Raw genomic sequence first — 24,018 nt, 5'->3', positions numbered from 1 at the left:
TGACATTTTAAAAATGCTTATATAAAGAGTTTTATGCCTTTGACATGTCAAAGGTAACAGGCATAGTAAATCTGTAGGCTAATTATTGAAGCGTTTTCTCAAATCTTTGCTTTTTTGTGAAATTTGGGATGATTTGACATCTTTGGGCCTCATGCAGTTATTGAAGTTTAGAGGGGAAATGTTTCTTTAGTGGAACTGCCAACAACTCATTAACATGAAAATATTATGTTGATGAAACAAGTGTTGCATTTCTTGAACTTGTTTTTATGTAAAATCTTAGTAACAATAAATGTAAACTGTAGTAGGGTAAATCCCTCTGAAATTAGAAAGTAGAAGTCACACAGCATAAAATAGAAATACTTAAGTAAAGTACAAGTACCTCAAAAGTAAGTGTACTTAGTTGCTCTCCACCACTGTCAACAATCTACTGGAGTTGTGTTTGTGACCTCTCAGGTTGATCTGTGACTTTGTCTACAAACTTGAGAAAAACATGGGTCTTAATCTCAGCATACTGAATTATCTTGATATGTTCTTGAGCAAAACGTGATAACATGAGATCAGGGGCTTCCATTTACGCATTCCAGGAATTTGCAAACTTTCATGTTGGAACATGCCCCAGGTTTAGTAGCCTATATTGTGTAAGATTATTTACAAATGACGTGTTCGTTCTGATTTCTGGAGGAAGGAGAGGCTTGGGTCGAATATTAAAAGTTATGCAAAATGGTTTAATAAAACAACACGGTGAAAACAGTCAAAACACAATTAAACATAAAACATGAAAACACTGTCAGCAGCAGACTGCAAACATGCTTCCCCTTGTCGGGACACAGATTGCAGCCATGCGACATGACAAAACAATACACTGCAACCAGCGGACCACAGAACCTGTTCCCTTGTTGGGTCCAAGGCTTGTGGCCTCGAATCCTTCTCCTGCTCCCACATTTATTCCTATTTCTCAGGATAAGGACACACCTCTTAATTTAGGTTTACTCCAGGTCACAGACTAAGGTTGATTATCATGAAAGTGTTGATTATATTCAAGTTTACAGAGTTTGCATTTCCTTTGTTCTAACCCAGACTTGGCACCAGGAGGTTGGAGACTCAAAGAGACGTTCCTCTTCATATGTTAATAGTTGGTTTTAACCTAATCAATTTAACCAAAGACAGGAAGAGAGGGGGAGAGAAATAACCAGCTGTTTTTACCTTAGTAAGCTAGTCATTCTAGATTCCATTCCTATTTTCATAACCTGACTGCAGCATACAATTTATTATTTAAAACATAATACATAAGCATAGTTTTATCTTTTTACAACAATTGCCAACTTGTCAAGGGCTGTTCACTTTAGGCTGGCTGTGTCCCGTCTACATGCAGGCCAGATAATCAAAACAATGAGAAGGCAAAAAGATAGATGGTTGTAAATTGTAATTCTCATTTTCTACATTCATGTGAGCCATGATCCAGTATTATCAGAAAAGATCCCTTAATGGAGCTATTAGAAAGCTTTCATCATACTGTGCAGTGCCACACCTACTCACACAAGGAAACATTCACTGAGATTAATGGCCAGGCAGAACATATAGGCATGATGGGTAAAGGTTGTTAGTCTTTTTCTCAGCTCGATTTGCTGAATTAATGATGACAACGGGCGTGTCTGCATCCATCTAACTTGTGTGTGTGGAATCAGGCTCGTGCACGTGGGTGCCGTGGCGCGCACAGATTTATAAATCTGTCAAGAAGAATTGTGTGCTTATGTCTGTCCAGTCGTGCGTCGACACAGTTTTGTTGCATCTCATGTTTGGAAAACTCGTGCGTAAATGAATTGTCTTCCAGAGGCACATCCTGAGCTGTCATGTGCCGTTTTAACATGGACACTCGAGAAACTTCCACATAAAAAGGAAAGGAAAAGAACAAAAACTTACTGGGAAGCAGAGGTTTACGTACTCCGTACGTAAATCTAACAACATTTTCTGTCGTAGCCCCGTGTGTTGTGGAGCAGCCAGTCCGCCTCTGCAGACCTACAGGTGTGGCCTACAGAAGGAACCTGTCCGTGGCTCAAAAAAGGCGGGGTGAAATACCGGCACTACCTGCTTTACCTGTAAACTGACGCCAGAGAAGATCTTTATACAGATACGCTTCCGTCTTCCCTTTGTACCTGAGGACAGTGTGCGAATCTTTAAGTACATGTTTAATTATTGGCCTGTGAATATTTTCGGACGAGTTATGGATGTATGGGGCTGACAGCGACTCACAGGTAAGTTACAAGGCTAATAAGTGTACAATATGTTGAGTAAACAATATATCTTTGGTTTACTTAAAATCAAACGTGTTCAGTTTAATTTGAGTTTGAAGATGTGTCTAAGGCAACAATGCGATAATTTTTAATAACTCCACCAGATATTCCTAATAGACGTTAAACTAAACGTTAACGTTAAACATGTATCATGAGGTTATACGCGATAACCTGAACCTAACGCTGAAGCTTCTGATTACAGTATTTTTCGATTTACTCATTATCACAACAGAGCCAAACAAAATAATGAATTTACAGACAAAAATCCAAATCACACACATGCTCAGTCCTAAATAAAGACACATGTGATCGCATTCTTAAATTATCTGGAATTCATTAAATCGTAGTTTTGCCTCATGTGCAACATTGCTAATTATTTCACCAACGCTGAAAATGCAATGTATGTGATAATTATTGTCAAAATGCTGCCATGCAGTAATGTAAATTCAAATTTACAGTAATGTTACATATTGTCCAGCATATCAGCTAACTGTATTTTACATGATTCAACTTAAAGTGATTGAAATAAGGTTTGTTGTCTTAGATAAAAACTAACGTTGTTGTCGATACAGAACAGAAAAAGTAAACCGATGCAGTGCCAATGATCATTTCACCTTGAAAGTGTACATTTTGCAGTGTAAAGTCTATACCAGGGGTCTTCAACGTTTTTTAAACCAAGGACCCCTTAACTGAAAGAGAGACGGAACAGGGATCCCCTAGTACATATATTGTATAAAATGAAGTTGCATATACAATAATGTGTAGGGCTGCATAAAGCCTTTATACCTTTTTGCATAGAATGCTAAGCTATTAAAATAGCTTAATAATTGTTGGCATGGTTTTATAAATCATGTTTTAATGTAAAACATTCAGTACATGTGGCACAGTGAATCCTTAGGATTAACTGTATATATGGATGGCCTTAGTGACTACCTTACCTATAGGCCAGTAACCAGTGGGGATTGATATTTGCTCAGTGGGGATTGATATTTGCTAATAATATGTTGGATTCATGCTAAGACTTTTTAATTTTGGAAAAAACTTTCAAAAATGAACAATAATTTGGAGGCCCCCCTACCTTGACTCTGAGGACCCCCTGTTGAAGATCCCTGGTCTAGACTACATAATTTTTTTTATTGCTGTTTGTATTATCTTGACAAAATGACCATCTCATACTTTATTTTGATGAGAATTATTTAGTTTGACAGCATTATTTGATATAGACTATTTTATTTTGATATACAATGATTACAAGTCAATGGTGGACATCCCGGTATACAATGTTGATTACTGCGTAATGTATTTCGTAATTTGATAGAGATTTGATTTGGGGCCATAGCCACAGCTATTCTTCCTGGAGTCTGCCCCCAAAACTTGTGCATCTATACATAGCAGTGCATAATTAAATTAAACAGTCACTATAACAAAACAAATTTATTGTGTGTCCTCAGGATAGGGTTCCAAGTTTGGTTTTGATACGTGAAAGCATTGCTGAGATATGAGCCTACTTCCTGTGATTATAGCGCCCCCATAGTGGTCAAAAGTAGGGCTGAACGATTTTTGAAAATAATCTAATTGCGATTTATTTCAAAAATATTGCGATTGCGATTCGATATGCGATTATTTTTTAAGCTCTTTGTCTTCTGTATTAGTCAACAAAAACTAGCAATAAATCATTGTATAGTATGAACTTCACAAGATTAGATAGATTAAACAAGCTGTTCTTTCCTGGAGGCCAGGCCTGTATGTGATGGTGAAATTAGGTGATGCGTGAATTTATATGAATGACCTCTTTTATTTAACTACTTCAATCCCAGTAGTATATTGAGCACTGACCAAGCCTGGTGGAAACATTCATATGAAAGTCAGAAATAAATCACACTAAAGTGCAGATTGCAGAAATATAAAAACAAATGTGGCTTTACAACACTTAGTAGTATTTAGATTATTTAATTATTATTTACATAGACATATGTAAACATGTGGATTGCATTTTTTAAACACTGTCTTTGAACTTTACTAGACAGTTAAATAAGTAAAATATATACATCTGTGTATTTTCTTTAACAGCGCACAGAGAGGAGCTGCCTCCAGCCCCTCCCTTCCTCATGAAGTTGCGTGCCGTGTGCATGATAGCGTCAACGACGCTGCACTAGCTCAGAGAGGCTATCGTTACGTTAGTAGTAGCATGCAGGTGTTGCCGTGGGATTAGCTAACTGTACTAATAAAACCGTTGAAACACCGTGGCCACGCTGCTGTGACAGCTCCCCGAACGTCATTTATCAGAGTCTGGTTGTTACCCCTCTCCGCGGCAGTCTCCTCCGCTCCATATCTTTATAATGGAGCTAACCGCTAATCAGAGCTAATCGTTGCTAACCGAGCCTTCAGTTCTGCGTGCCTGTATTCATTAACTGCATGTATGGACTGGAGCCCGAATAAAACCCTTACAAGTTTTAAACTACAACTCAGAGTTGTTTGAATGACAGAAATCTGCTCAAGGTACGGCGTACCGTTAGCGTGCCAAGTTGATGCTTTCTCTGCGGACTACGGAGTGCGGACTGATTTGCTCTCGTGAGTCACGTGACCAAATCGCAGCCTTTGCGATTAGGAAATCACGTTTTAACATATCGCGATGTTATCGCAAATGCAATTAATCGTTCAGCCCTAGTCAAAAGTCACCAAATTTCTTGAGTCTCCTCCTAATTGGGTCATGAGTCCAAGTATTGAAATTGGTTTTGATACGTGAATGCCTCCCCGAGATATGAGCTTGATTATCAATACGCAATGGAATAACTTTTGTGCGGTTTGGTCTGAAGATCATCTGTGCCAAGTTTTGTGAAAATCTGAGAAATTTTGTGACCTGTTAAACTTTTTAGTGTTTTTGAGCAAATCCAATATGGCGGCCAGATCAATTACGTTGACGTCACAAATTGGAATTACTTTTGGATTACTACGTCCCACAGTATTAACCGACACCGCTAGTAAGTTTTAATTCCAAACACATCAAACGTTATAGGCCAAAACTTAATTTTGCTAATTACAGCGCCCCCCGCCTCTTCCTAATATGGCCCTGTCTATACCTATGTACTAAGATCGGTGTTGATTCGTGAAAGACTTGCCGAGATATGAGTTTGCTTCCTGCTTGGCGGCTTCACCGTCGATTTCGATTGACTGTGACAGGCAAACACTTTCGAATATCAATACGCAATCGAATAACTTTTGTGAGGCATGGTCTGAAGATCAGCTGTGCCAAGTTTCGTGAAAATTGGACCAATTTTGTGACCTGTGAAAACGTTTTAGTGTTTTTAATCAAATCAAAAGTTTGAAAAGTTAATCGCATGGATGCAATGCCAACTTTGACCCATTGGTGGCGCTAGACTGCCTGGGGTGCTGCAGACCTAAAACTTGGTGAAATGAATTACGGGACTGTCCCGATTCAATGTGCCAAATTTCACAACTTTTTACTGTACGGTTCTATGGGCTGCCATAGACTCCCATGGCAGAGGAAAGCTGTGTAATAATAAGAAAAGGTAGAATCACTAATTGCGCCTCGCAGTTTCGCTGCTTGGCCCCCAATAATAATGGAGACCTAACAACATTCAGCTTAATACAACACATAGGACCTAGTTTAAATTATTCATATATCAATATATTGAAAGACCAGAATAATTTACTGTCCACTATAACGCCAAGAAGCCTGGAGCTTTGTACTTTTTCAGCTGCCATACCTCCAACATACAAATGAAATTTCGGTTCATTAAACAACAGATTTTTTGTTCCAAATACAATGCTTTCAGTTTTACAAACCCCAATTCCAATGAAGTTGGGATGTTGTGTAAAACGTAAATAAAAACAGAATACAATGTTTTGCAAATCCTTTTAAACCTATATTCAACTGAATACAATACAAAGACAAGATATGTATTGTTTAAACTGATCAACTTTATTGTTTTTTTGCTATTCACTCATTTTGAATTTGATGCCTGCAAGACGTTCCAAAAAAGCTGGGACAGGGGCATGTTTACCACGGTGTTACATCACCTTTCCTTTTAACAACACTCAAAAAGCGTTTGTGAACTGAGGACACTAATTGTTGAAGCTTTGTAGGTGGAATTCTTTCCCATTCTTGTTTGATGTACGACTTCAGTTGCTCAACAGTCCGGGGTCTCCGTTGCTGGCAGGCCAGTCTAGTACACGCACTCTTTTACTATGAAGCCACACTGTTGTAAAACATGCAGAATGTGGCTTGGCATTGTCTTGCTGAAATAAGCAGGGATATCCCTGAAAAAGACATTGCTTGGATGGCAGCATATGTTGCTCCAAAACCTGTATGTACCTTTTAGCATTAATGGTGCCTTCACAGATGTGCAAGTTACCCATGCCATGGGCACCAACACCTTTGTGCTGATAACGCTCTTGATGGTCCTTTTCCTCTTTGGCCCGGAGGACATGACGTCCATGATTTCCAAAAACTATTTGAAATATGGACTCGTCAGACCACAGCACACTTTTCCACTTTGCGTCAGTCCATCTCTGATGAGCTCAGGCCCAGAGAAGCCGGCGGCGTTTCTGCACTTTCTTGCACTTGTAGATGTAGCGACGAACTGGGTTAACTGGCAATGGTTTGTTCCTGAACCCATGTGGTAATATCCTTTACATAATGATGTCTGTTTTTAATGCAGTGCCACCTGAGGGATCGAAGGTCACGGGCATTCAATATTGGTTTTCGGCCTTGCTGCTTACGTGCAGAGATTTCTCCAGATTCTCTTAAACTGTTGGACTATTTGGTTACGCAGTTGTTCACAAAGTAGTAATCCTCGCCCCATCCTTGCTTGTGAACGACTGAGCATTTTGGGGATGCTACTTTTATATCCAAACATGACACTCTGTTTCCAATTAACCTGTTCGCCTGTGGAATGTTCCAAGCAGGTGTTTTTTGATGAAAAAAAACAACTAAGTTTATTAGTTTGAACATTAAACATCTTGTCTTTGTAGTGTATGCAATTGAATATAGGTTGAAAAGGATTTGCAAATCATTGTATTCTGTTTTTATTTACGTTTCACACAACGTCCCAACTTCAGTGGAATTGGGGTTTGTAGCTAAATTAAGAACCACTTTATTTGTTACCCATTCCAATGCCGATTGCAATTCCTCATTCAAACCTCTTAGCTGTGAACTCCGCCATGTATAGCCTATTTTTGAGTCATCAGCATACATCACCATTGTTGCATTTTTTTAAGGCTATTAAAAAATACTTATTTTCTATTTCTATATGCCAGTCATCTGCCATTTGAATCAGGGCTCTGCAAGTGGATAATCTGTATTTAAATCATTAACTGAAAAATAAATAATAACTAGAACTGCAAGCAGTTATGACGGGGCCCAAGCCTCCTATGCCAGTCGCCCCCGACGCCACTGGTAGCGTCGCCCCCGACGCCACGGGGAGCTGCGCCAATGCAGGACCTAAAGCGTTACATGGGGGGGCAAACATTGGTGAATATCGAGAGGTTTGATCCACACGGTCTGCGGTACTCTGCCATTGCAAATCTAGTGGTTAACAGTTCATCTCCATGCATATGCAGACTACCATTAACAATTCTCTACAATAAACAAACTTCTTAGCCCCCCTGACCACAGGGAACAGCAGAGAGAAATGAGAGAGTGACTGAAATGGTGGAGGGGGGGACGCAGTTGTGGTTGTTGAAGGAGCAGGGGAGGTGGTCAGGTTGTTGTAAATGGTGTCATAGGCGCCGATTTATTTTTTCGTCCGTGGGTGCTCACAGGCGCAAGCCCTTTTAAAAATAAAAATAAATAAATAGTAAAACATTGTTTGCATTTCACAACCTTAGGAAATGGGCAGTGTCCGATGCAAACGCACATGCCTAGTAACTCGATAATTTAGCCGTAAAGTAGGCTTTCAACTCAGGACAGCGCCACTTCTCACAAATACAGATAGGATTGGAAATGAAAAGATTAACTGACACGTAACGACAAGCAGCTTTGTGGGAATCAATGACACTAGGGCTTTGACTTTTGCCCAAAAATCATATTCGAAGTTCGTTTGTATATTAATATTAATATTCGAATATATTCGAATAACGAAGTTCGGAGTCAAAGCCCTAAATGACACCAACATAACCAATCACACTATGACAGACTCTCCACTTAGCACCAACTGCAATGTTTAATTGCACGGTATCGGCGCCTATGAATGGTGTTGATTTTGGATGGATTGAAAAAGTGGGAGAAAAGAGTTACATTTGTCCACTCCAGGGGCGGATCTACAGGGGGGCAAGGGGGGGCAGCTGCCCCCCCACTGTAGGGCCTTGCCCCCCCAGCTGCCCCCCTAACTTTGGCATTCAAAAAACTTCAAACAAACTGCCACTATGTGCACAGGCTTCTTAAAACATTTAAACAAACAATTAATTTATATTAATTCATAATAAATAATAACTGTAGATGTAATCTTAGCCCCCTGCCCCTCAAATACTTAGCTACGTCCCTGCATCAAACGTGCAGAGCAGCGTTCGCACATTCAGGCTCGCACACAGCGAGTCTGCTGCGGTGTGGTGGCCCTGCATCCCGGCAAAGACTGGAGCGACTGAGCTGCCCCCCCTCCCCGAGCCTCTCAAAGTGAAGTCTGTTTCCCAGGTGAAGTTAAAACACACGTTTCATCTAAAGTTAAATTTGTAATAATTATAATGTCTGCTAAAGGCGAGTCAGTATCAACAACAGCGCGTCTGTTAGCCAAAAGTCAAATTGCTCCCTCGGTGGTTGTGTGCGCATTCTGCTGTTTGATTAGTTTGATTTCAGTAAAGACAAGAAGAGCATAATACAGAATATTACAAATTGGCATGTTTGAATTCATAACGTTTACAGAGGGTCGCCGTGTTTGGTGCGCGTTGCGTTACAACACACTACACAGTGCTTGCTGAGACCGATCATTTGTATATGATTAGTTAAGGAGTAGGCTACTATAAAATCCACTTCCTCTCACATATCACGGCAATACGGCTGCACAAATTAAACCAGGCAACATACTTTACTGTCAAACTGGGAAACAACAAATACAACGGGATTAAGAAGGCTAGTCTAAACATAACTGATGTGTGCATGTAATAAATCTCGTCTGATGTTATGTTTTTTAGGCTATACTTATTAGCTACAGGGCCATACAGTGTAATGTAATACAATAATAACAAGAGCTTTTCACATCTTGACTTTTGCAGGCCAGAGTAGCTGGAGATATTAGCTGAAGCCTAAAAGTGGGGATATTGCCAGCCAAGAAAATCCTGAGTAGTGCACAGGAGGAAGAGGAGGAGGGAAATGAAGAAGGAGAAGACAGTAAACTGGAGAGACCAGGCAGGTCAGAGCAGGAGAAGACCACAGAAGGAGATGCAGAAATGAGTGAAAGAGAAGAGGGAAAGGAAGAATTGACAGTGAGGGATGAAGAGGAGGCTGCAGGTTCAGAGAGAGGGACAGAGGCAGAGAGTGATCAGGAGGATGAAGATGACAGAGAGGAAGAGGAGGCTGCAGTAACCCCTGGACCATATGGTTGGTTTATATTCTCCTTACATATAAATTGCAGTACAGTAACATAACATGTCCTGTGACATGATGTGTTTTCAGTTTTTGGCTATTTCCATTCTGTTGTATATGTTATAGGGTTAGATATGTAAATATTTACATATACAACAACAGTTCACTCTTCTCAAGACACTTTACAGATAGAGTAGGTCTAGACCACACTCTTTAAGTTACAATGACCCAACAATTCTCCCAAGAGCAAGCATTTGGTGCAACAGAAACATCAGACATATCCAGGGTCTTGGTGGTCGCTGGTTACATACAGATGGATACAGATATAGAGAATTATGATTCATAATAATGGTAATTATAGTAACAAAAAAGATAATGGAACTATGAATAGAAATAATAGTTGTAGCAGTTTAGGGCATAGCAGGGCGTTGCGGGGCGTAGTAGGGCATATCAGTTTATGTATGAGGGTTTCCATGTACCGTCTTCCCCTGCCACCCTACCAAGATCTCTTGCTACCCCTTTGCCCCCCCATGTAAAATTTTCTAGATCCGCCACTGCTTCCACGGCATTCTGCTTTGCATCCACATTTGGTCAGTTGCTGACAGCTCTCTACAATTGGTGATAGCTCTGTCCAGAAGATCTGCCATAGATCACCTTTCTTGGTCCATCCCCACTCAGAAGGACTCCGTATTTCTGGCTGGCATACAGTTGCTCGACTCCAGATGCAGCCTGCCTGGTAGGCTGAATACTTTACATGCTGCAGCAATGCTGCTTGAGTAGGAGGAATGGCTTCATATGGCCTTTGCTTTCTGGCAAACAAGTCCAACCTGGCTTCATCTACTCCTCCTGCTTCGCTGGATCTGTCATACATCATGAACACAAACTTTTCTAAAATCTTCAGGTCGCTGTCATTAGTGTTGGGCGGTATACCAATTTGTACCGTATACTGGTATTAATTTCCCATATGATTTTTCATATACCGTAATACCGATGCATTGCCGCAGAGAGCGCTACAGTCAAAGTAATTTGCGAGTGAATTGAGAACGGGACCCCTGTTAACTCACTCATGGTAGTAACTTTATAACACAATTATCAACCCACAACTAACTCTCTTTAACAGGATAAAACACCATAACACACAACTATTTGTGACTTAAACTATTTCTAACACTAATAATTTTACATTTACAAATTTACACCACCGAAAAGCATGCTGGGTAACATTATAGCTGCTAGCTAGCTAGGTAGTATAATAGTCCATTAAGCTGGGAGAGGCTCCGGTTGCTACTACACATTCAAGAACCAAGAAGAAAGTTAGGGGATGAAGAAAGAACGGAGCTACGCCAGAACAACGTGTGCTCAAGAGAGGAGCCGTCTGTTGTTTCCAAGTTTTTTGTTTCTGAAAAATCAGACATAATTTAGCCACTGTTGTTACCCGTCGCTCTAACATTACTTGGTTACTCGGCCGTGCGAATGTTAAAGACATGTCACTTCAAGTATGCAGCGAAGCAACATTATGAACGCAATCCCCGCTTGACCGTTGAGAAAGACGTCCTCCTTCAGCACCTTTTTCTTCAAAGAACTGACAGAGACTCGTTTCTAATGGAAGAAGTTCATGCAGTTCTTGTTGATTGGCTCATAAAGTTTGGGTTCTTCTTATTCAAGTCCTTTTTATGAACTGTTGGAACCGGGTTTTGCATCTCTCATAGTGCGTATGAATCAATGCAACTGCACTTGGGTTTGAAATATCCTTTGTGTCTAGTGAAAACAGATCCTGGCTCTCTTCCTTGAAAGGATTGCCCATATCTTTCATGACACAGTTGCTTGTTGATTTTATCAAGAAACAACACTTGAGCTCGTTTGGTCTGCTCATGGTGGCTGGTTTGTTCTGTGCCTTCTTTGGCTTCTTTGGTATCTGGTCCTAAAATCAGCTGCTTGGTTTTGCAGTATGATGCAGCATCTGGTAGTGATGGTCAAATGAAGCTTCGCGAACCAGTGTCTTTACTTTCTGAACTCACTAGATGGCGCTCTCTGTTCAACAAAGGGTTTGAAAACCCATTGAATTGCCATTCATTTAACCTTTTTCTTTGAACAGAGAGCGCCATCTAGTGAGCTCAGAAAGTAAAGACACTGGTTCGCGAAGCTTCATTTGACCATCACTACCAGATGCTGCATCATACTGCAAAACCAAGCAGCTGATTTTAGGACCAGATACCATCCACCTTCCTAGGGCTGATGGATCTTCAGTCAGACCTATTGCACCCCCACTTCCCTTTATGACAGCATTGGCCATGTTTACATTGGCGTCGGGTAGAATATACACAGCCGTGACGATCACTACTGTTAGCTCTCTCGGTAGAAAAAAAGGCAGACATATACTCAAGGTCAGGGGAACAGTGTTTATCTATAATTGTCCCATTATTACACCAGTTCTCATGCACGTACTGAAGTCCTCAGTCCTGCCCAGGTGAAGCAGAGTGCGACCTGCTAGCTGCATGCTAGCATCGGGTATCCCCAGGTGAAGCCAGGTTAGCCAGTTGTAATCGCAAGTCGTCCATTTTATGTACCAGGGATCTGGCATTGGAGAGATACAGGCTCAGTAGAGGTGGCTTGTGTGGTTGTTTTCTTAGCCTTAGCATAACCAGCAGTCGCTATGTCGTCTGGGATGTTGTGCATATAATGAAAGACACTCAAAATAGATATCTGGTGCTGTTCACCAATGTCCAAAAGGTTCTGGCGGGTGTAGCGGATGTTCGCAGAAAACAAGCAAGAAAGAAGACCGTGGATTGTTGTGGATAGCATGCAGCTAGCAGGTCACACTCTGCACCCTTGTGAATTGAATTACATTATTTTACATTTAGAAGGTAGGCTACATGCTTTTAAAACACTTTAACTTGGAAAACATTACTCTTTTTTCAAATATCCCACAAAGTCACCTGAAATTCCTTAAAATTTCATAATTTTATGATTTACATCCACATCATTAGATCTCACCATTAGAGTTAACTAATGATATAAATAGTTTATGATGTTGAATATAGGCTCATTGTAATTCTTGACCATCAAAACATAAGGGTAAATATCACCTCTCGTGATTTATCATGTTTGGTTCAAGAGATATGTTGGAAAATACATAATTTGGTTATGGCGGAATCCAAAATGGCCGCCACAGCTGTCTAGAAGCCTTCATTTATGTTGTGTGTGGTATCATTGTAATCGTTGACCATCAAAACATAGGGCTAGACATCATCCTTTATGCAGTTGAATGTTTTGTTCAGGAGATATCATGCAAAATACATAATTTGGCTATGGCGGAAAGTAAAATGGCCGCCGCGGCTGACATGATGTTTTTTTGCGATGGCTAATGTACTTTTTTGAAAGAGCACTATCCACTGAGTAATTGTGCCAATTTTGGTGCTTGTATCCACAAGTGAACGATTTCCCTAAAAAATGGCACTTATCTGCTCCACTATATTAAAACATTTAACATTCAAGAAGTTTGAGTTTTATATTGTAAAAAAAAAATCTTATCTTTAAGGTAACAAAAAAAGGAATCAATACCAAAACTCTGGTATATCACCTCCAATATCTAAAAATGTAGGCTACTTAGGTGGGCAGATTTGAACCAACAAGCTTGTGCGTAGAATCATTCTGAAAAGTAACCCCTCCTTCTCTTTTCTCAGAGTAGCAATATTTTCTACGAACCTACAGCCACTTTCACTTTCTTCCACAAGAGAGTTCATGGTCTGCTGAGCTTGGACACCAGCGTTTTTCAACAATGGGGTATCTAACATCTTTTTAAAATAACAACTTTTTTGTTTAGGCTATTGTGTTACACAGTTTTGCATTTCCTGAAATAAGATTAAGCGTTTACTGTTTAATCTGACGGTCTATGGCTTTTTTTTTCTCCTGCAGATATGTTCAGAAGACAAAGAGTGTTTTGAAATGTGTGCTTTGTATCCCTATTACGCTCTGTGCTTTCTACTTTTTATCTCCGTCTTTGAGGTGAGTCTGTATTTAAATATAAGAGACACCACATACTAGATCAATTCATAAGCCCAAATCCAAACTTCACATTATTAAAATTTGGCTGTAATTTCTGTTTTTGATATCAGACTTTTAATAGGCTACCTTCCTATGGACAAATGCTCTTTGGAAAGTGCAAAGATGCTGTCTCTGGATAACAGTGTGGACGCCAGCCTCGACCTTTGGTAAGACCATTACTACCTAAAGTTTTGGCTGCAGTGCACATACAGTCATGATGCTGTTTGTTTTCAAAGCACGAGAACCAAGATTTCCCGTTTTTTATATATCCAAGGAATCGTTCGACGTGTTGAGAAGCCATTTAATCACATCAGTCATAAGCAACAAATTAACCTGTTGGTCTCTGGTATTTCCCCTTTTCTACCTCTGCGTTTCACAGATTTTGTTTTTCTATAGTAAACTGAATATTTTTAGGGTTTTAAGTGTCATTTAGGAATAACAAGCAAGTTGATGTCACCTTGGGTGTTAGGGTGACCCAATTTCCCGGAACTAAAACCGGGACACTTTGCGTGTGACCGTAGTACTCGTGAACGCACGCGCTTTATAACGTGTGCCAGCCCAGGTCAGCACACATAGGCCAACTGCTCACAACATAATGGGCTTTCTCAGTTAATATTCATGGATTTTCTTGGTATGTAGCCTACATATCTAAGAAATAATATTAAAAGACATTGAGTGAGTTTCGTGTGGGACCAACTTTATTTTTCAGAATTAAAGCATTCTTTTGGAAAATGCACCACTGAACTTGTGAAAAATTTTGTGAAAAGGTATTTTTCACTGCATGGCACTAAACCAATTATTTGGAACTGCTGCCATAGACTTGAACTAAAGTTATGGTAACACTTTACAGTAAGGGTACATGAATTATGGATTCATGCATGAATTAATTCATGATTTGTGCATTACTTCATTCCTTTATATCTTATGAATCATCAGGAATTGACATGAGTTCATAGCCTCATTCATGACCTCATGCATGAACACATCAACTAAGCATTAGGTAAGGTGGGCACATCATTATGCACAAGTTGTGTTCAAATCAGAATTTGCGCTGTGATGACCACTTTTTTTGCAGAAAAATAAATAATCATGCTTAATAATTCATAATGATATGCCCACGTACCTAATGCTTTAGTTGTGTTGTTCATATATGAGGTCACTATGAACACGTCAATTCATGATGATTCATGGGATATTAAGAAATTCATCCATCCATCCATCTTCGTCCGCTTATCCGGTGTCGGGTCGCGGGGGGAGCAGCTCCAGCAGGGGACCCCAAACTTCCCTTTCCCGAGCAACATTAACCAGCTCCGACTGGGGGATCCCGAGGCGTTCCCAGGCCAGGTTGGAGATATAATCCCTCCACCTAGTCCTTGGTCTTCCCCGAGGCCTCCTCCCAGCTGGACGTGCCTGGAACACCTCCCTAGGGAGGCGCCAGGGGCATCCTTACCAGATGCCTGAACCACCTCAACTGGCTCCTTTCGAACGAAGGAGCAGCGCGCTTCGAGCTCCTCACGGATGACTGAGCTTCTCACCCTATCTCTAAGGGAGACGCCAGCCACCCTCCTGAGGAAACCCATTTCGGCCGCTTGTACCCTGGATCTCGTTCTTTCGGTCATGATCCAGCCTTCATGACCATAGGTGAGGGTAGGAACGAAAACTGACCGGTAGACCGAGAGCTTTGCCTTCTGGCTCAGCTCTCTTTTCGTCACAACAGTGCGATAAATTGAATGTAATACCGCACCCGCTTCACTTGGGGTAAGGACTCATTCCCTACCTGGAGTAGGCACTCCATCGGTTTCCTGCTGAGAACCATGGCCTCAGATTTAGAGGTGCTGATCCTCATCCCAACCGCTTCACACTCGGCTGCGAACCGATCCAGTGAGTGCTGAAGGTCGCAGGCCGATGATGCCATCAGGACCACATCATTTGCAAAGAGCAGCGATGAGATCCCCAGCCCACCCAACTGCAACCCCTCCCCACCCCGACTACGCCTTGATATCCTGTCCATAAATATTACAAACAGGATTGGTGACCTGGCGGAGGCCAACCCTCACCTGAAACGAGTCCGACTTACTGCCAAGAACCCGGACACAGCTCTCACTTTGGTCGTACAGAGATTGGATGGCCCTGAGAAGAGACCCCCTCACCCCATATTCCCGCAGCACCTCCCACAGTATCTCCCGGGGGACCCGGTCATAAGCCTTTTCCAGAGAAAACACATGTAGACCGGTTGGGCATATTCCCAGGCTCCCTCCAGGATCCTTGCGAGAGTGAAGATCTGGTCCGTTGTTCCACGACCAGGACGGAATCCGCATTGTTCCTCTTCAACCTGAGGTTCGACTATCGACCGAACCCTCCTTTCCAGCACCTTGGAGTAGACTTTACCAGGGAGGCTGAGAAGTGTGATACCCCTGTAATTGGCACACACCCTCTGGTCCCCCTTTTTAAAAAGGGGAACCACCACCCCGGTCTGCCACTCCTTTGGCACTGTCCCAGACTTCCACGCACTGTTGAAGAGGTGTGTCAACCAGGACAGCCCCTCCACACCCATAGCCTTGAGCATTTCTGGACGGATCTCATCAATCCCAGGGGCTTTGCCACTGTGGAGTTGTTTGACTACATCAGTGACTTCCGCCTGGGAAATTGACAATGATCCCCCATCATCCTCCAGCTCTGCCTCTAACATAGAGGGCGTATTAGTCGGATTCAGGAGTTCCTCAAAGTGCTCCTTCCACCGCCCTATTACCTCCTCAGTTGAGGTCAACAGTGTCCCATCCTTACTGTACAAAGCTTGGATGGTTCCCCGCTTCCCCCTCCTGAGGTGGCGAACAGTTTCCCAGAAGCACTTTGGTGCCGACCGAAAGTCCTTCTCCATGTCTTCTCCAAACTTCTCCCACACCCGCTGCTTTGCCTCTTTCATGGCAGAGGCTGCAGCCCTTCGGGCCTTCGCCGGTACCCTGCAACTGCCTCCGGGCCTCCTCTGGGATAACATATCCCGGAAAGACTCCTTCTTCAGTCGGACGGCTTCCCCGACCACCGGTGTCCACCACGGTGTTCGGTGGGTTACCGCCCCTTGAGGCACCTAAGACCCTAAGACCACAGCTCCTCGCCGCAGCTTCAGCAATGGAAACTTTGAACATTGTCCACTCGGGTTCAATGCCCCCAGCTTCCACAGGGATGCACGAAAGCTCCGCCGGGTGTGAGTTGAAAGTCTGTCGGACAGGGCCGCCTCCCAGACGCTTCCCAATTTACCCGCACTACCCGTTTGGGCTTACCAGGTCTGTCCAGAGTCTTCCCCACCCCTGACCCAACTCACCACCAGATGGTGATCAGTTGACAGCTCCGCCCCTCTCTTCACCCGAAGTGTCCAAAACATACGCCGGCCTCAGATCAGATGAAACGATTATAAAATCAATCATTGACCTTTGGCCCGGGGTGCTCTGGTACCAAGTACACTTATGAGCATCCCTATGTTCGAACATGGTGTTTGTTATAGACAATCCATGACTAGCACAGAAGTCCAACAACAAACAACCACTCTGGTTTAGATCAGGGAGGCCGTTCCTCCCAATCACGCCTCTCCATGTGTCTCCATCATTGCCCACGTGCACGTTGAAGTCCCCCAGCAGAACAATGGAGTCCCCCACTGGAGCCCCATGCAAGACTCCAGTCAAGGTCTCCAAGAAGGCCGAATACTCCGAACTCCTGTTTGGTGCATATGCACAAACAACAGTCAGAGTTTTCCCCCCCACAACCTGCAGGCGTAGGGAGGCGACCCTCTCGTCCACCGGGGTAAACTCCAACATAACGGCGCCCAGCCGGGGCTTGTGAGTATCCCCACCCACCCGCGCCCCCACACCTGGGCAACTCCGGAGAAGAAAAGAGTCCAACCCCTATCCAGGAATATGGTTCCAGAACCGAGACTGTGCATAGAGGTAAGCGCCACCAGATCTAACCGGTAGCGCTCCTCCCCGCACCACCAGTTCCGGCTCCTTCCCCCACAGAGAGGTGACGTTCCACGTCCCCAGAGCCAGCGTCTGCCGCCCGGGTCTGGTCCGTCGAGGCCCCTGACCTTCACTGCCACCCATTTGGCAGCGCACGACCCCAGCGGTTCCTCCCACAGGTGGTGGGCCCATGGGCTGGAGAGATGTGGTGCCACCGTAGCTTTTCGGGCTGTGCCCGACCGGGCTCCGTGGCAAACCCGGCCACCAGACGCTCGCTGACGAGCCCTCCGTCTGGGCCTGGCTCCAGACGGGGGCCCCGGGCTTCCTCCGGGCAGGGTCACTCCATCGCTACCTCATTGTATCATAGGTTTTTTGAACCATTCTTTGTCTTGCCCCTCACCTGAGACCACTTTGCCTTGGGAGACCCTACCAGGAGCACAAAGCTCCAGACAACACAGCCCTCAGGGTCATAGAGACACACAAACCTCTCCACCACGATAAGGTGATGGTTCCCGGAGAGGTATTAAGAAATGCAGTAACACATAAATCATTAATTACATAATTACATCAATTAATTCATGCATGAATTCATGATAATTCATGTACCCTTACCGTAAAGTGTTGCCAGTGTTATTCTAACTAATTTAATTTATATTAACATAAGGCTGATGTAGTTGATGCAGTGTACTGAAAGAAATCAGGTTACCCTTCATAATTTGAAAAACAATATATAGTTACAAATATGGTATTATATACAGTACAGGCCAAAAGTTTGGACACACCTTCTCATTCAATGCATTTTCTTTATTTTCATGACTGTTTACATTGTAGATTCTCATTGAATCCATCAAAACTATGAATGAACACATATGGAATTATGTACTTAACCAAAAAGTGTAAAATAACTGAAAACATGTCTTATATTTTAGATTCCTCAAAGTAGCCACCCTTTGCTTTTTTGATAGCGCTGCAAACCCTTGGTGTTCTCTCAATGAGCTTCATGAGGTAGTCACCTGAAATGGTTTTCACTTCACAGGTGTGCCTTGTCAGGGTTAATTAGTGGAATTTTTTCCCTTATTAATGGGGTTGGGACCATCAGTTGTGTTGTGCAGAAGTCAGGTTGATACACAGCCGACAGCCCTATTGGACAACTGTTAGAATTCATATTATGGCAAGAACCAATCAGCTAATTAAAGAGAAACAAGTGGCCATCATTACTTTAATAAATGAAGGTCAGTCAGTCCGGAAAATTGCGAAAACTTTGAATGTGTCCCCAAGTGCAGTCACAAAAACCATCAAGCGCTACAACGAAACTGGCTCACATGAGGACCGCCCCAGGAAAGGAAGACCAAGAGTCACCTCTGCTGCTGAGGATAAGTTCATCCGAGTCACCAGCCTCAGAAATCGCAAGTTAACAGCAGCTCAGACTAGAGACCAGATGAATGCCACACAGAGTTCTAGCAGCAGACACATCTCTAGAACAACTGTCAAGAGGAGACTGCGCGAATCAGGCCTTCATGGTCAAGTAGTTGCTAGGAAACCACTGCTACGGAGAGACAACAAGCAGAAGAGATTTATTTGGGCCAAGAAACACAAGGAATGGACATTAGACCAGTGGAAATCTGTGCTTTGGTCTGATGAGTCCAAATTTGAGATCTTTAGTTCCAACTGCCTTGTCTTTGTGCAACACAGAAAAGGTGAACGGATGGATTCTACATGCCTGGTTCCCACCGTTAAGCATGGAGGAGGAGGTGTGATGGTGTGGGGGTGCTTTGCTGGTGACACTGTTGGGAATTTATTCTAAATTGAAAGCATACTGAACCAGCATGGCTACCACAGCATCCTGCAGCGACATGCCATCCCATCTGGTTTGCATTTAGTTGGACCATCATTTATTTTTCAACAGGACAATGACCCCAAACACACCTCCAGGATGTGTAAGGGCTATTTGACCAAGAAGGAGAGTGATGGAGTGCTGCGCCAGATGACCTGGCCTCCACAGTCACCGGACTGTAATTATTACAGCATATTACTAGCCATAGAGTGAAATGTGCTTGGTCACAGTGCTCTGACAAGTAAAGTAGACAACCGGAGAATATACTTCCTTATCTTACTTTAGCCAAAGATTATAAATGTTTTAACTCTCAAGCAAATTTTAAATGGAGAAAAAGGAAAAAGAAGAAACCAATCTGTTAAATATCAGTAATAATTACAGGTAAAATGGTCTAGTAAAACTGATGCTTAGTTTTACAAACTGAAATGTATAAAGCTTGAACACTTCCTACAAACATACAATAGCAATGCCATCGAAAAGCACACCCTTTATCTGTTAGTGTTAGTGGCCGGTTAATCTTATTTTGGCTGGGTTGATAAAGCAATGATATTCAGCATGGTGCTGAGCGCTGGGTGGCCACAATAACACTTATGTTGCCATAGTAGATTATTATTTATTTCTTTACAGAGGAAAGTTTAATTTTACTGGACAAAAAAGTTCACTCTCACCTCTTCACACAGTCAGCACAACAGCAGGCAATGTGGACTAAACTTTGACAATTATATATATTGTTTTCTCACTCAAAGTCAACCACCATGCAAACTGTATTTACAGACCATTTTGCACGTTTTATATGCTAACGACTGAGTCAACAGTACTCAAATAAACATTAACTTTAAAACACAGTTGTCTTTGCATAGAAGGCCGAGAATATACACTTTTTACTATACTTCAACCGAAGATTATAGATGATTTCACTCACAAGCACATTTTAAATGGAGAACAAGGAAAAAGAATAATCCAATCAGTTAAATTGTTTGGTATTGCATAGCTACAATTTAGTTGAGGAAAAAAAAAAAAAGCATACTGACACATGTTGCAGAATTCTTGTAACAGGTGGCACAATTTAATCAATTTCAATTTTATTTATACGGTCAAATCATAACAGACATTATCTCATGACACTACAGATAGAGTAGGTCTAGACCACACTCTATAATTTACGGAGACCCAACAAATCCCCCATGAGCAATTTCACTTATTGCAGTGGGGGCAAGGAAAACTTCCAACCCATGTACTGTATTAGTAGGTGCTCTAAGTGATGTGACAATATTTTTTGTCACATACAACAAACATCTCCTCACTATCCACTGTCTGCCTGTCCCCTGAAGACACTGTAAAAAAACGGCAACAAAAACAAACTGCGCCAACCTGCCCCACAAACCATAACGAACAATAACCGACAAGAAGGAGTTGGTAGAGTCATGAATACGCATTGTGGAAGTAGCCTATGTGCTAACACTGCTGCAGTGATGGCTCAACCAGCTCCTTCTTGACGGTTATTGGCTGGAACACTGTTTGTTATGGTTCGTTGTGCAGGTTGGCGCAGTTTGTTTTTGTTGCAGTTTGTGGAGCCTGAGCTGTCTTCAGAGACCGCGTTTTTTATTTTTTTTAACAGTGTGTTCAGGGGACAGGCAGCTCACGGATAGTGAGAGGTTTGCTGTATGGGACGAAAAATGTTGTAGCCTAAAAAACACGTCGCATGGAGCACCTTTTAATAAAGATGTAAGATTCTCTTAGGTAAATAAAACATACTGATGTTTGTGGTCACAGACATTTCTCAACACTGAGCTCTTCACACCAGCAGCATGACGTGTGTGGCTGCATTAGTGCATTTTGAATCTGATGTTACAGAAACTGTCGTGCTGAATCGCTTGTCGGTAAAGAAGTGTTTTGAATGAGCGAATTCAGTCTAGAGAAATGTGTGTATTCATTTTAATTTTTTTTTGAGTCCTCCAAAGAGGACATTTTAATATGTTGGTTTTAAATTTTCAGTCGTTTTGTATTTCAGGTCCAGACCTGATGTGCAAACGTGTACATCTTGGAAAGCTCCCATCATCTGGGAAGGGATGTTTAACCCTGACCTTTACGATCAGATGCACAAGATTGAAGAATCCTATGTGGCTCTTACAGTGTTTGCCGTGGGCAGGTTTGTGTTCACATCAATACATACAACAATACATGTTTGAAAAAGACTGTCAGACCTAAAAAAACATCCTGGTCTGCCATTTCTAGATTTCTAGATTTCTAGATTTCTAGATAGATAGATAGATAGATAGATAGATAACAAACAGTCCTTCCAGAAACATGCAGTGTTTTTTTTGTGATTGTTGCGGGCAAAAATCCTTGATTATGCGGCACGTTTTCTTAAAAAATGCGATGGAATATGCGGGATATTTATGCAATTTTATGCGATGAAATTGCGGGAACTTGCAAAAATTGTGGAAACTTGCAAAAACTGCAGTTTGATGAAAAAGAGAAAAAAAAGTGATTCCCCAACACCCTGCTTTTCGATGATGTTTACGTCGCGTAATTACGTCACTTCATAACGTTCCCATGGCAACGGGAAAATGGCTGCTCTTCTCTTAATACATCTTTATACGACTTTTTTGCAACGAAAATGCGGGGATTATGAAATCATGCAAACCACGCATATTTTGTGCGGAAATCGGCAATTTATGCAAAAGTGCATTGTATTTGAAAAAATGCAGCCCCCGCATAAATATGTGGACTTTGGCTGATTATGCATTGAATTATGCGATCACATAATCGCGTTTTTCTGGAGGGACTGATTAAACGACTTTCCTTTCCTCAGGAATTAAAGTCTGCTCATATTACTCACATATTAAGAAGTAAAAAATAAAACATGACATTATTCTTGTTTCCACGTCCACCAAAGGTACCTGGATGCTTACCTTAAGAACTTCCTGAACTCATCAGAGCATCACTTTATGTTGGGTTTGCCCGTAACGTATTATGTGTTTACGGACGTGCCAGAAAAGGTGCCAGACATCAAGCTTCGTCCTCAGCGAAGCATTAAGGTTATCAAAGTAGAGAAGAGCTCCAGGTGGCAGGATATCTCTATGATGCGAATGAAGACCATATCCGATGTCATAGAGTCGGATATTCGCCACCACTGCACGCACGTCTTCTGCTTCGACGTGGATCAGGTATTCACTGGGAGATTTGGCTCGGAGGCTCTGGGAGATTCTGTGGCTCTGCTCCACGCCCACTACTACCACCTTCCACAGAAGTTGTTTACCTACGATCGAAACCCAAAGTCCAAGGCATACATGCAAACTGGGGATTTCTACTACCACGCTGCCATCTTTGGAGGCTCATGGAAGAGTGTAAAAGCGTTGACTGAGGCCTGCTATCAGAGCATCCTGGAGGATAAACAGAATAATGTGGAGGCTCTGTGGCACGATGAAAGCCATCTCAACAAGTACCTGTGGCTTCACAAACCAAGCAAGGTGCTCTCACCGGAGTACTGCTGGGACACCAGTATCGGCTACAGGAGTGACATACGAGTCACACGACTACTGTGGGCACCAAAACATTACGATACACTTCGCACACCTTAGTGTGTTTTAGACTTAATTGCAAAATCACCTCCTATATTTAATAAATGACATTCAAAACTATCTGACAAACATTATGCTCTCAGGTTCCCATGCTCCCTGGCTCTTTGTTCTCTCAGGGGATTTATTTGCATACCTACAAGTGTGGCTATCCTTTTGGTGTGTGTGTGTGTGTGTGTGTGTGTGTGTGTGTGTGTGTGTGTGTGTGTGTGTGTGTGCGTGTGTGCGTGTGTGCGTGTGTGCGTGTGTGCGTGTGTGCGTGCGTGCGTGCGTGCGTGCGTGCGTGCGTGCGTGCACATTTAGTGTCAGTTTGTTTCCCAATTCCTACTTTTTTGATGGATAATTCTTGAATTGACCCTAAAGTTGCAGTGGAATAAATCATTCATTTTAACAGGTTGTTTTGCCTATGAATTGCAGATAAATCATAAGCCCGTCCCGCTTTCCTATTCAGGAAAGCAATTTGCTGTTCTTTGTTATCTGTATCTAGTGTTGGTGTCAAAATTAAGAATGTAAGAATCTTTCAAAGAGAAATATAATATCACAAAGCACCTTGCCCAAGTGTTTGTTTATTTTTATTTTTTTAAAGGAAAAATGCATTTCATTTAATAGTACATACACGTTAAAGCCTAATGAAATAGTTTGACCTCTCTGCAGCCCTGTTGCAGCCAGGTGGTCTGACCACCAAAAGCCATTCCTGAAAGTTATTTAGCTTTTTCCAACAAGTTGCCCTGGCTGCACTTTAGAGACTAAGGTAAAGCAACGGTAATCAAGATGATTTAGT

The 24,018-nt window shown here is 42.3% G+C and overlaps 2 protein-coding genes across 2 annotated transcripts in view; both read left to right on the top strand.

The window, feature by feature from the left end:
- Positions 1-2,130: 2,130 nt before the first annotated feature.
- Positions 2,131-23,785, top strand: LOC120556876 (alpha-1,3-galactosyltransferase 2-like). Its single transcript, XM_039796689.1, has 6 exons — positions 2,131-2,252; positions 13,515-13,614; positions 13,747-13,836; positions 13,947-14,042; positions 21,668-21,805; positions 22,556-23,785. Exons 2-6 carry the CDS (start codon positions 13,610-13,612, stop codon positions 23,238-23,240), a joined length of 1,014 nt encoding a protein of 337 aa, XP_039652623.1. The 5' UTR covers positions 2,131-2,252; positions 13,515-13,609; the 3' UTR covers positions 23,241-23,785.
- emp3a (epithelial membrane protein 3a) overlaps positions 2,146-24,018 on the top strand; it is a 51,152-nt gene continuing 29,279 nt past the window's right edge. The window contains exon 1 of the mRNA XM_039796690.1: positions 2,146-2,252. The gene's annotated coding sequence lies outside the window, so the exon portion shown is untranslated. The remainder of the gene's footprint in view (positions 2,253-24,018) is intronic.

The sequence above is a fragment of the Perca fluviatilis genome, chromosome 4, assembly GCF_010015445.1.
Source record: "Perca fluviatilis chromosome 4, GENO_Pfluv_1.0, whole genome shotgun sequence".
Taxonomy (NCBI): domain Eukaryota; kingdom Metazoa; phylum Chordata; class Actinopteri; order Perciformes; family Percidae; genus Perca; species Perca fluviatilis.
The sequence above is the reverse complement of the archived record's forward strand: the minus strand, read 5'-3'. Positions and strand labels throughout refer to the sequence as shown.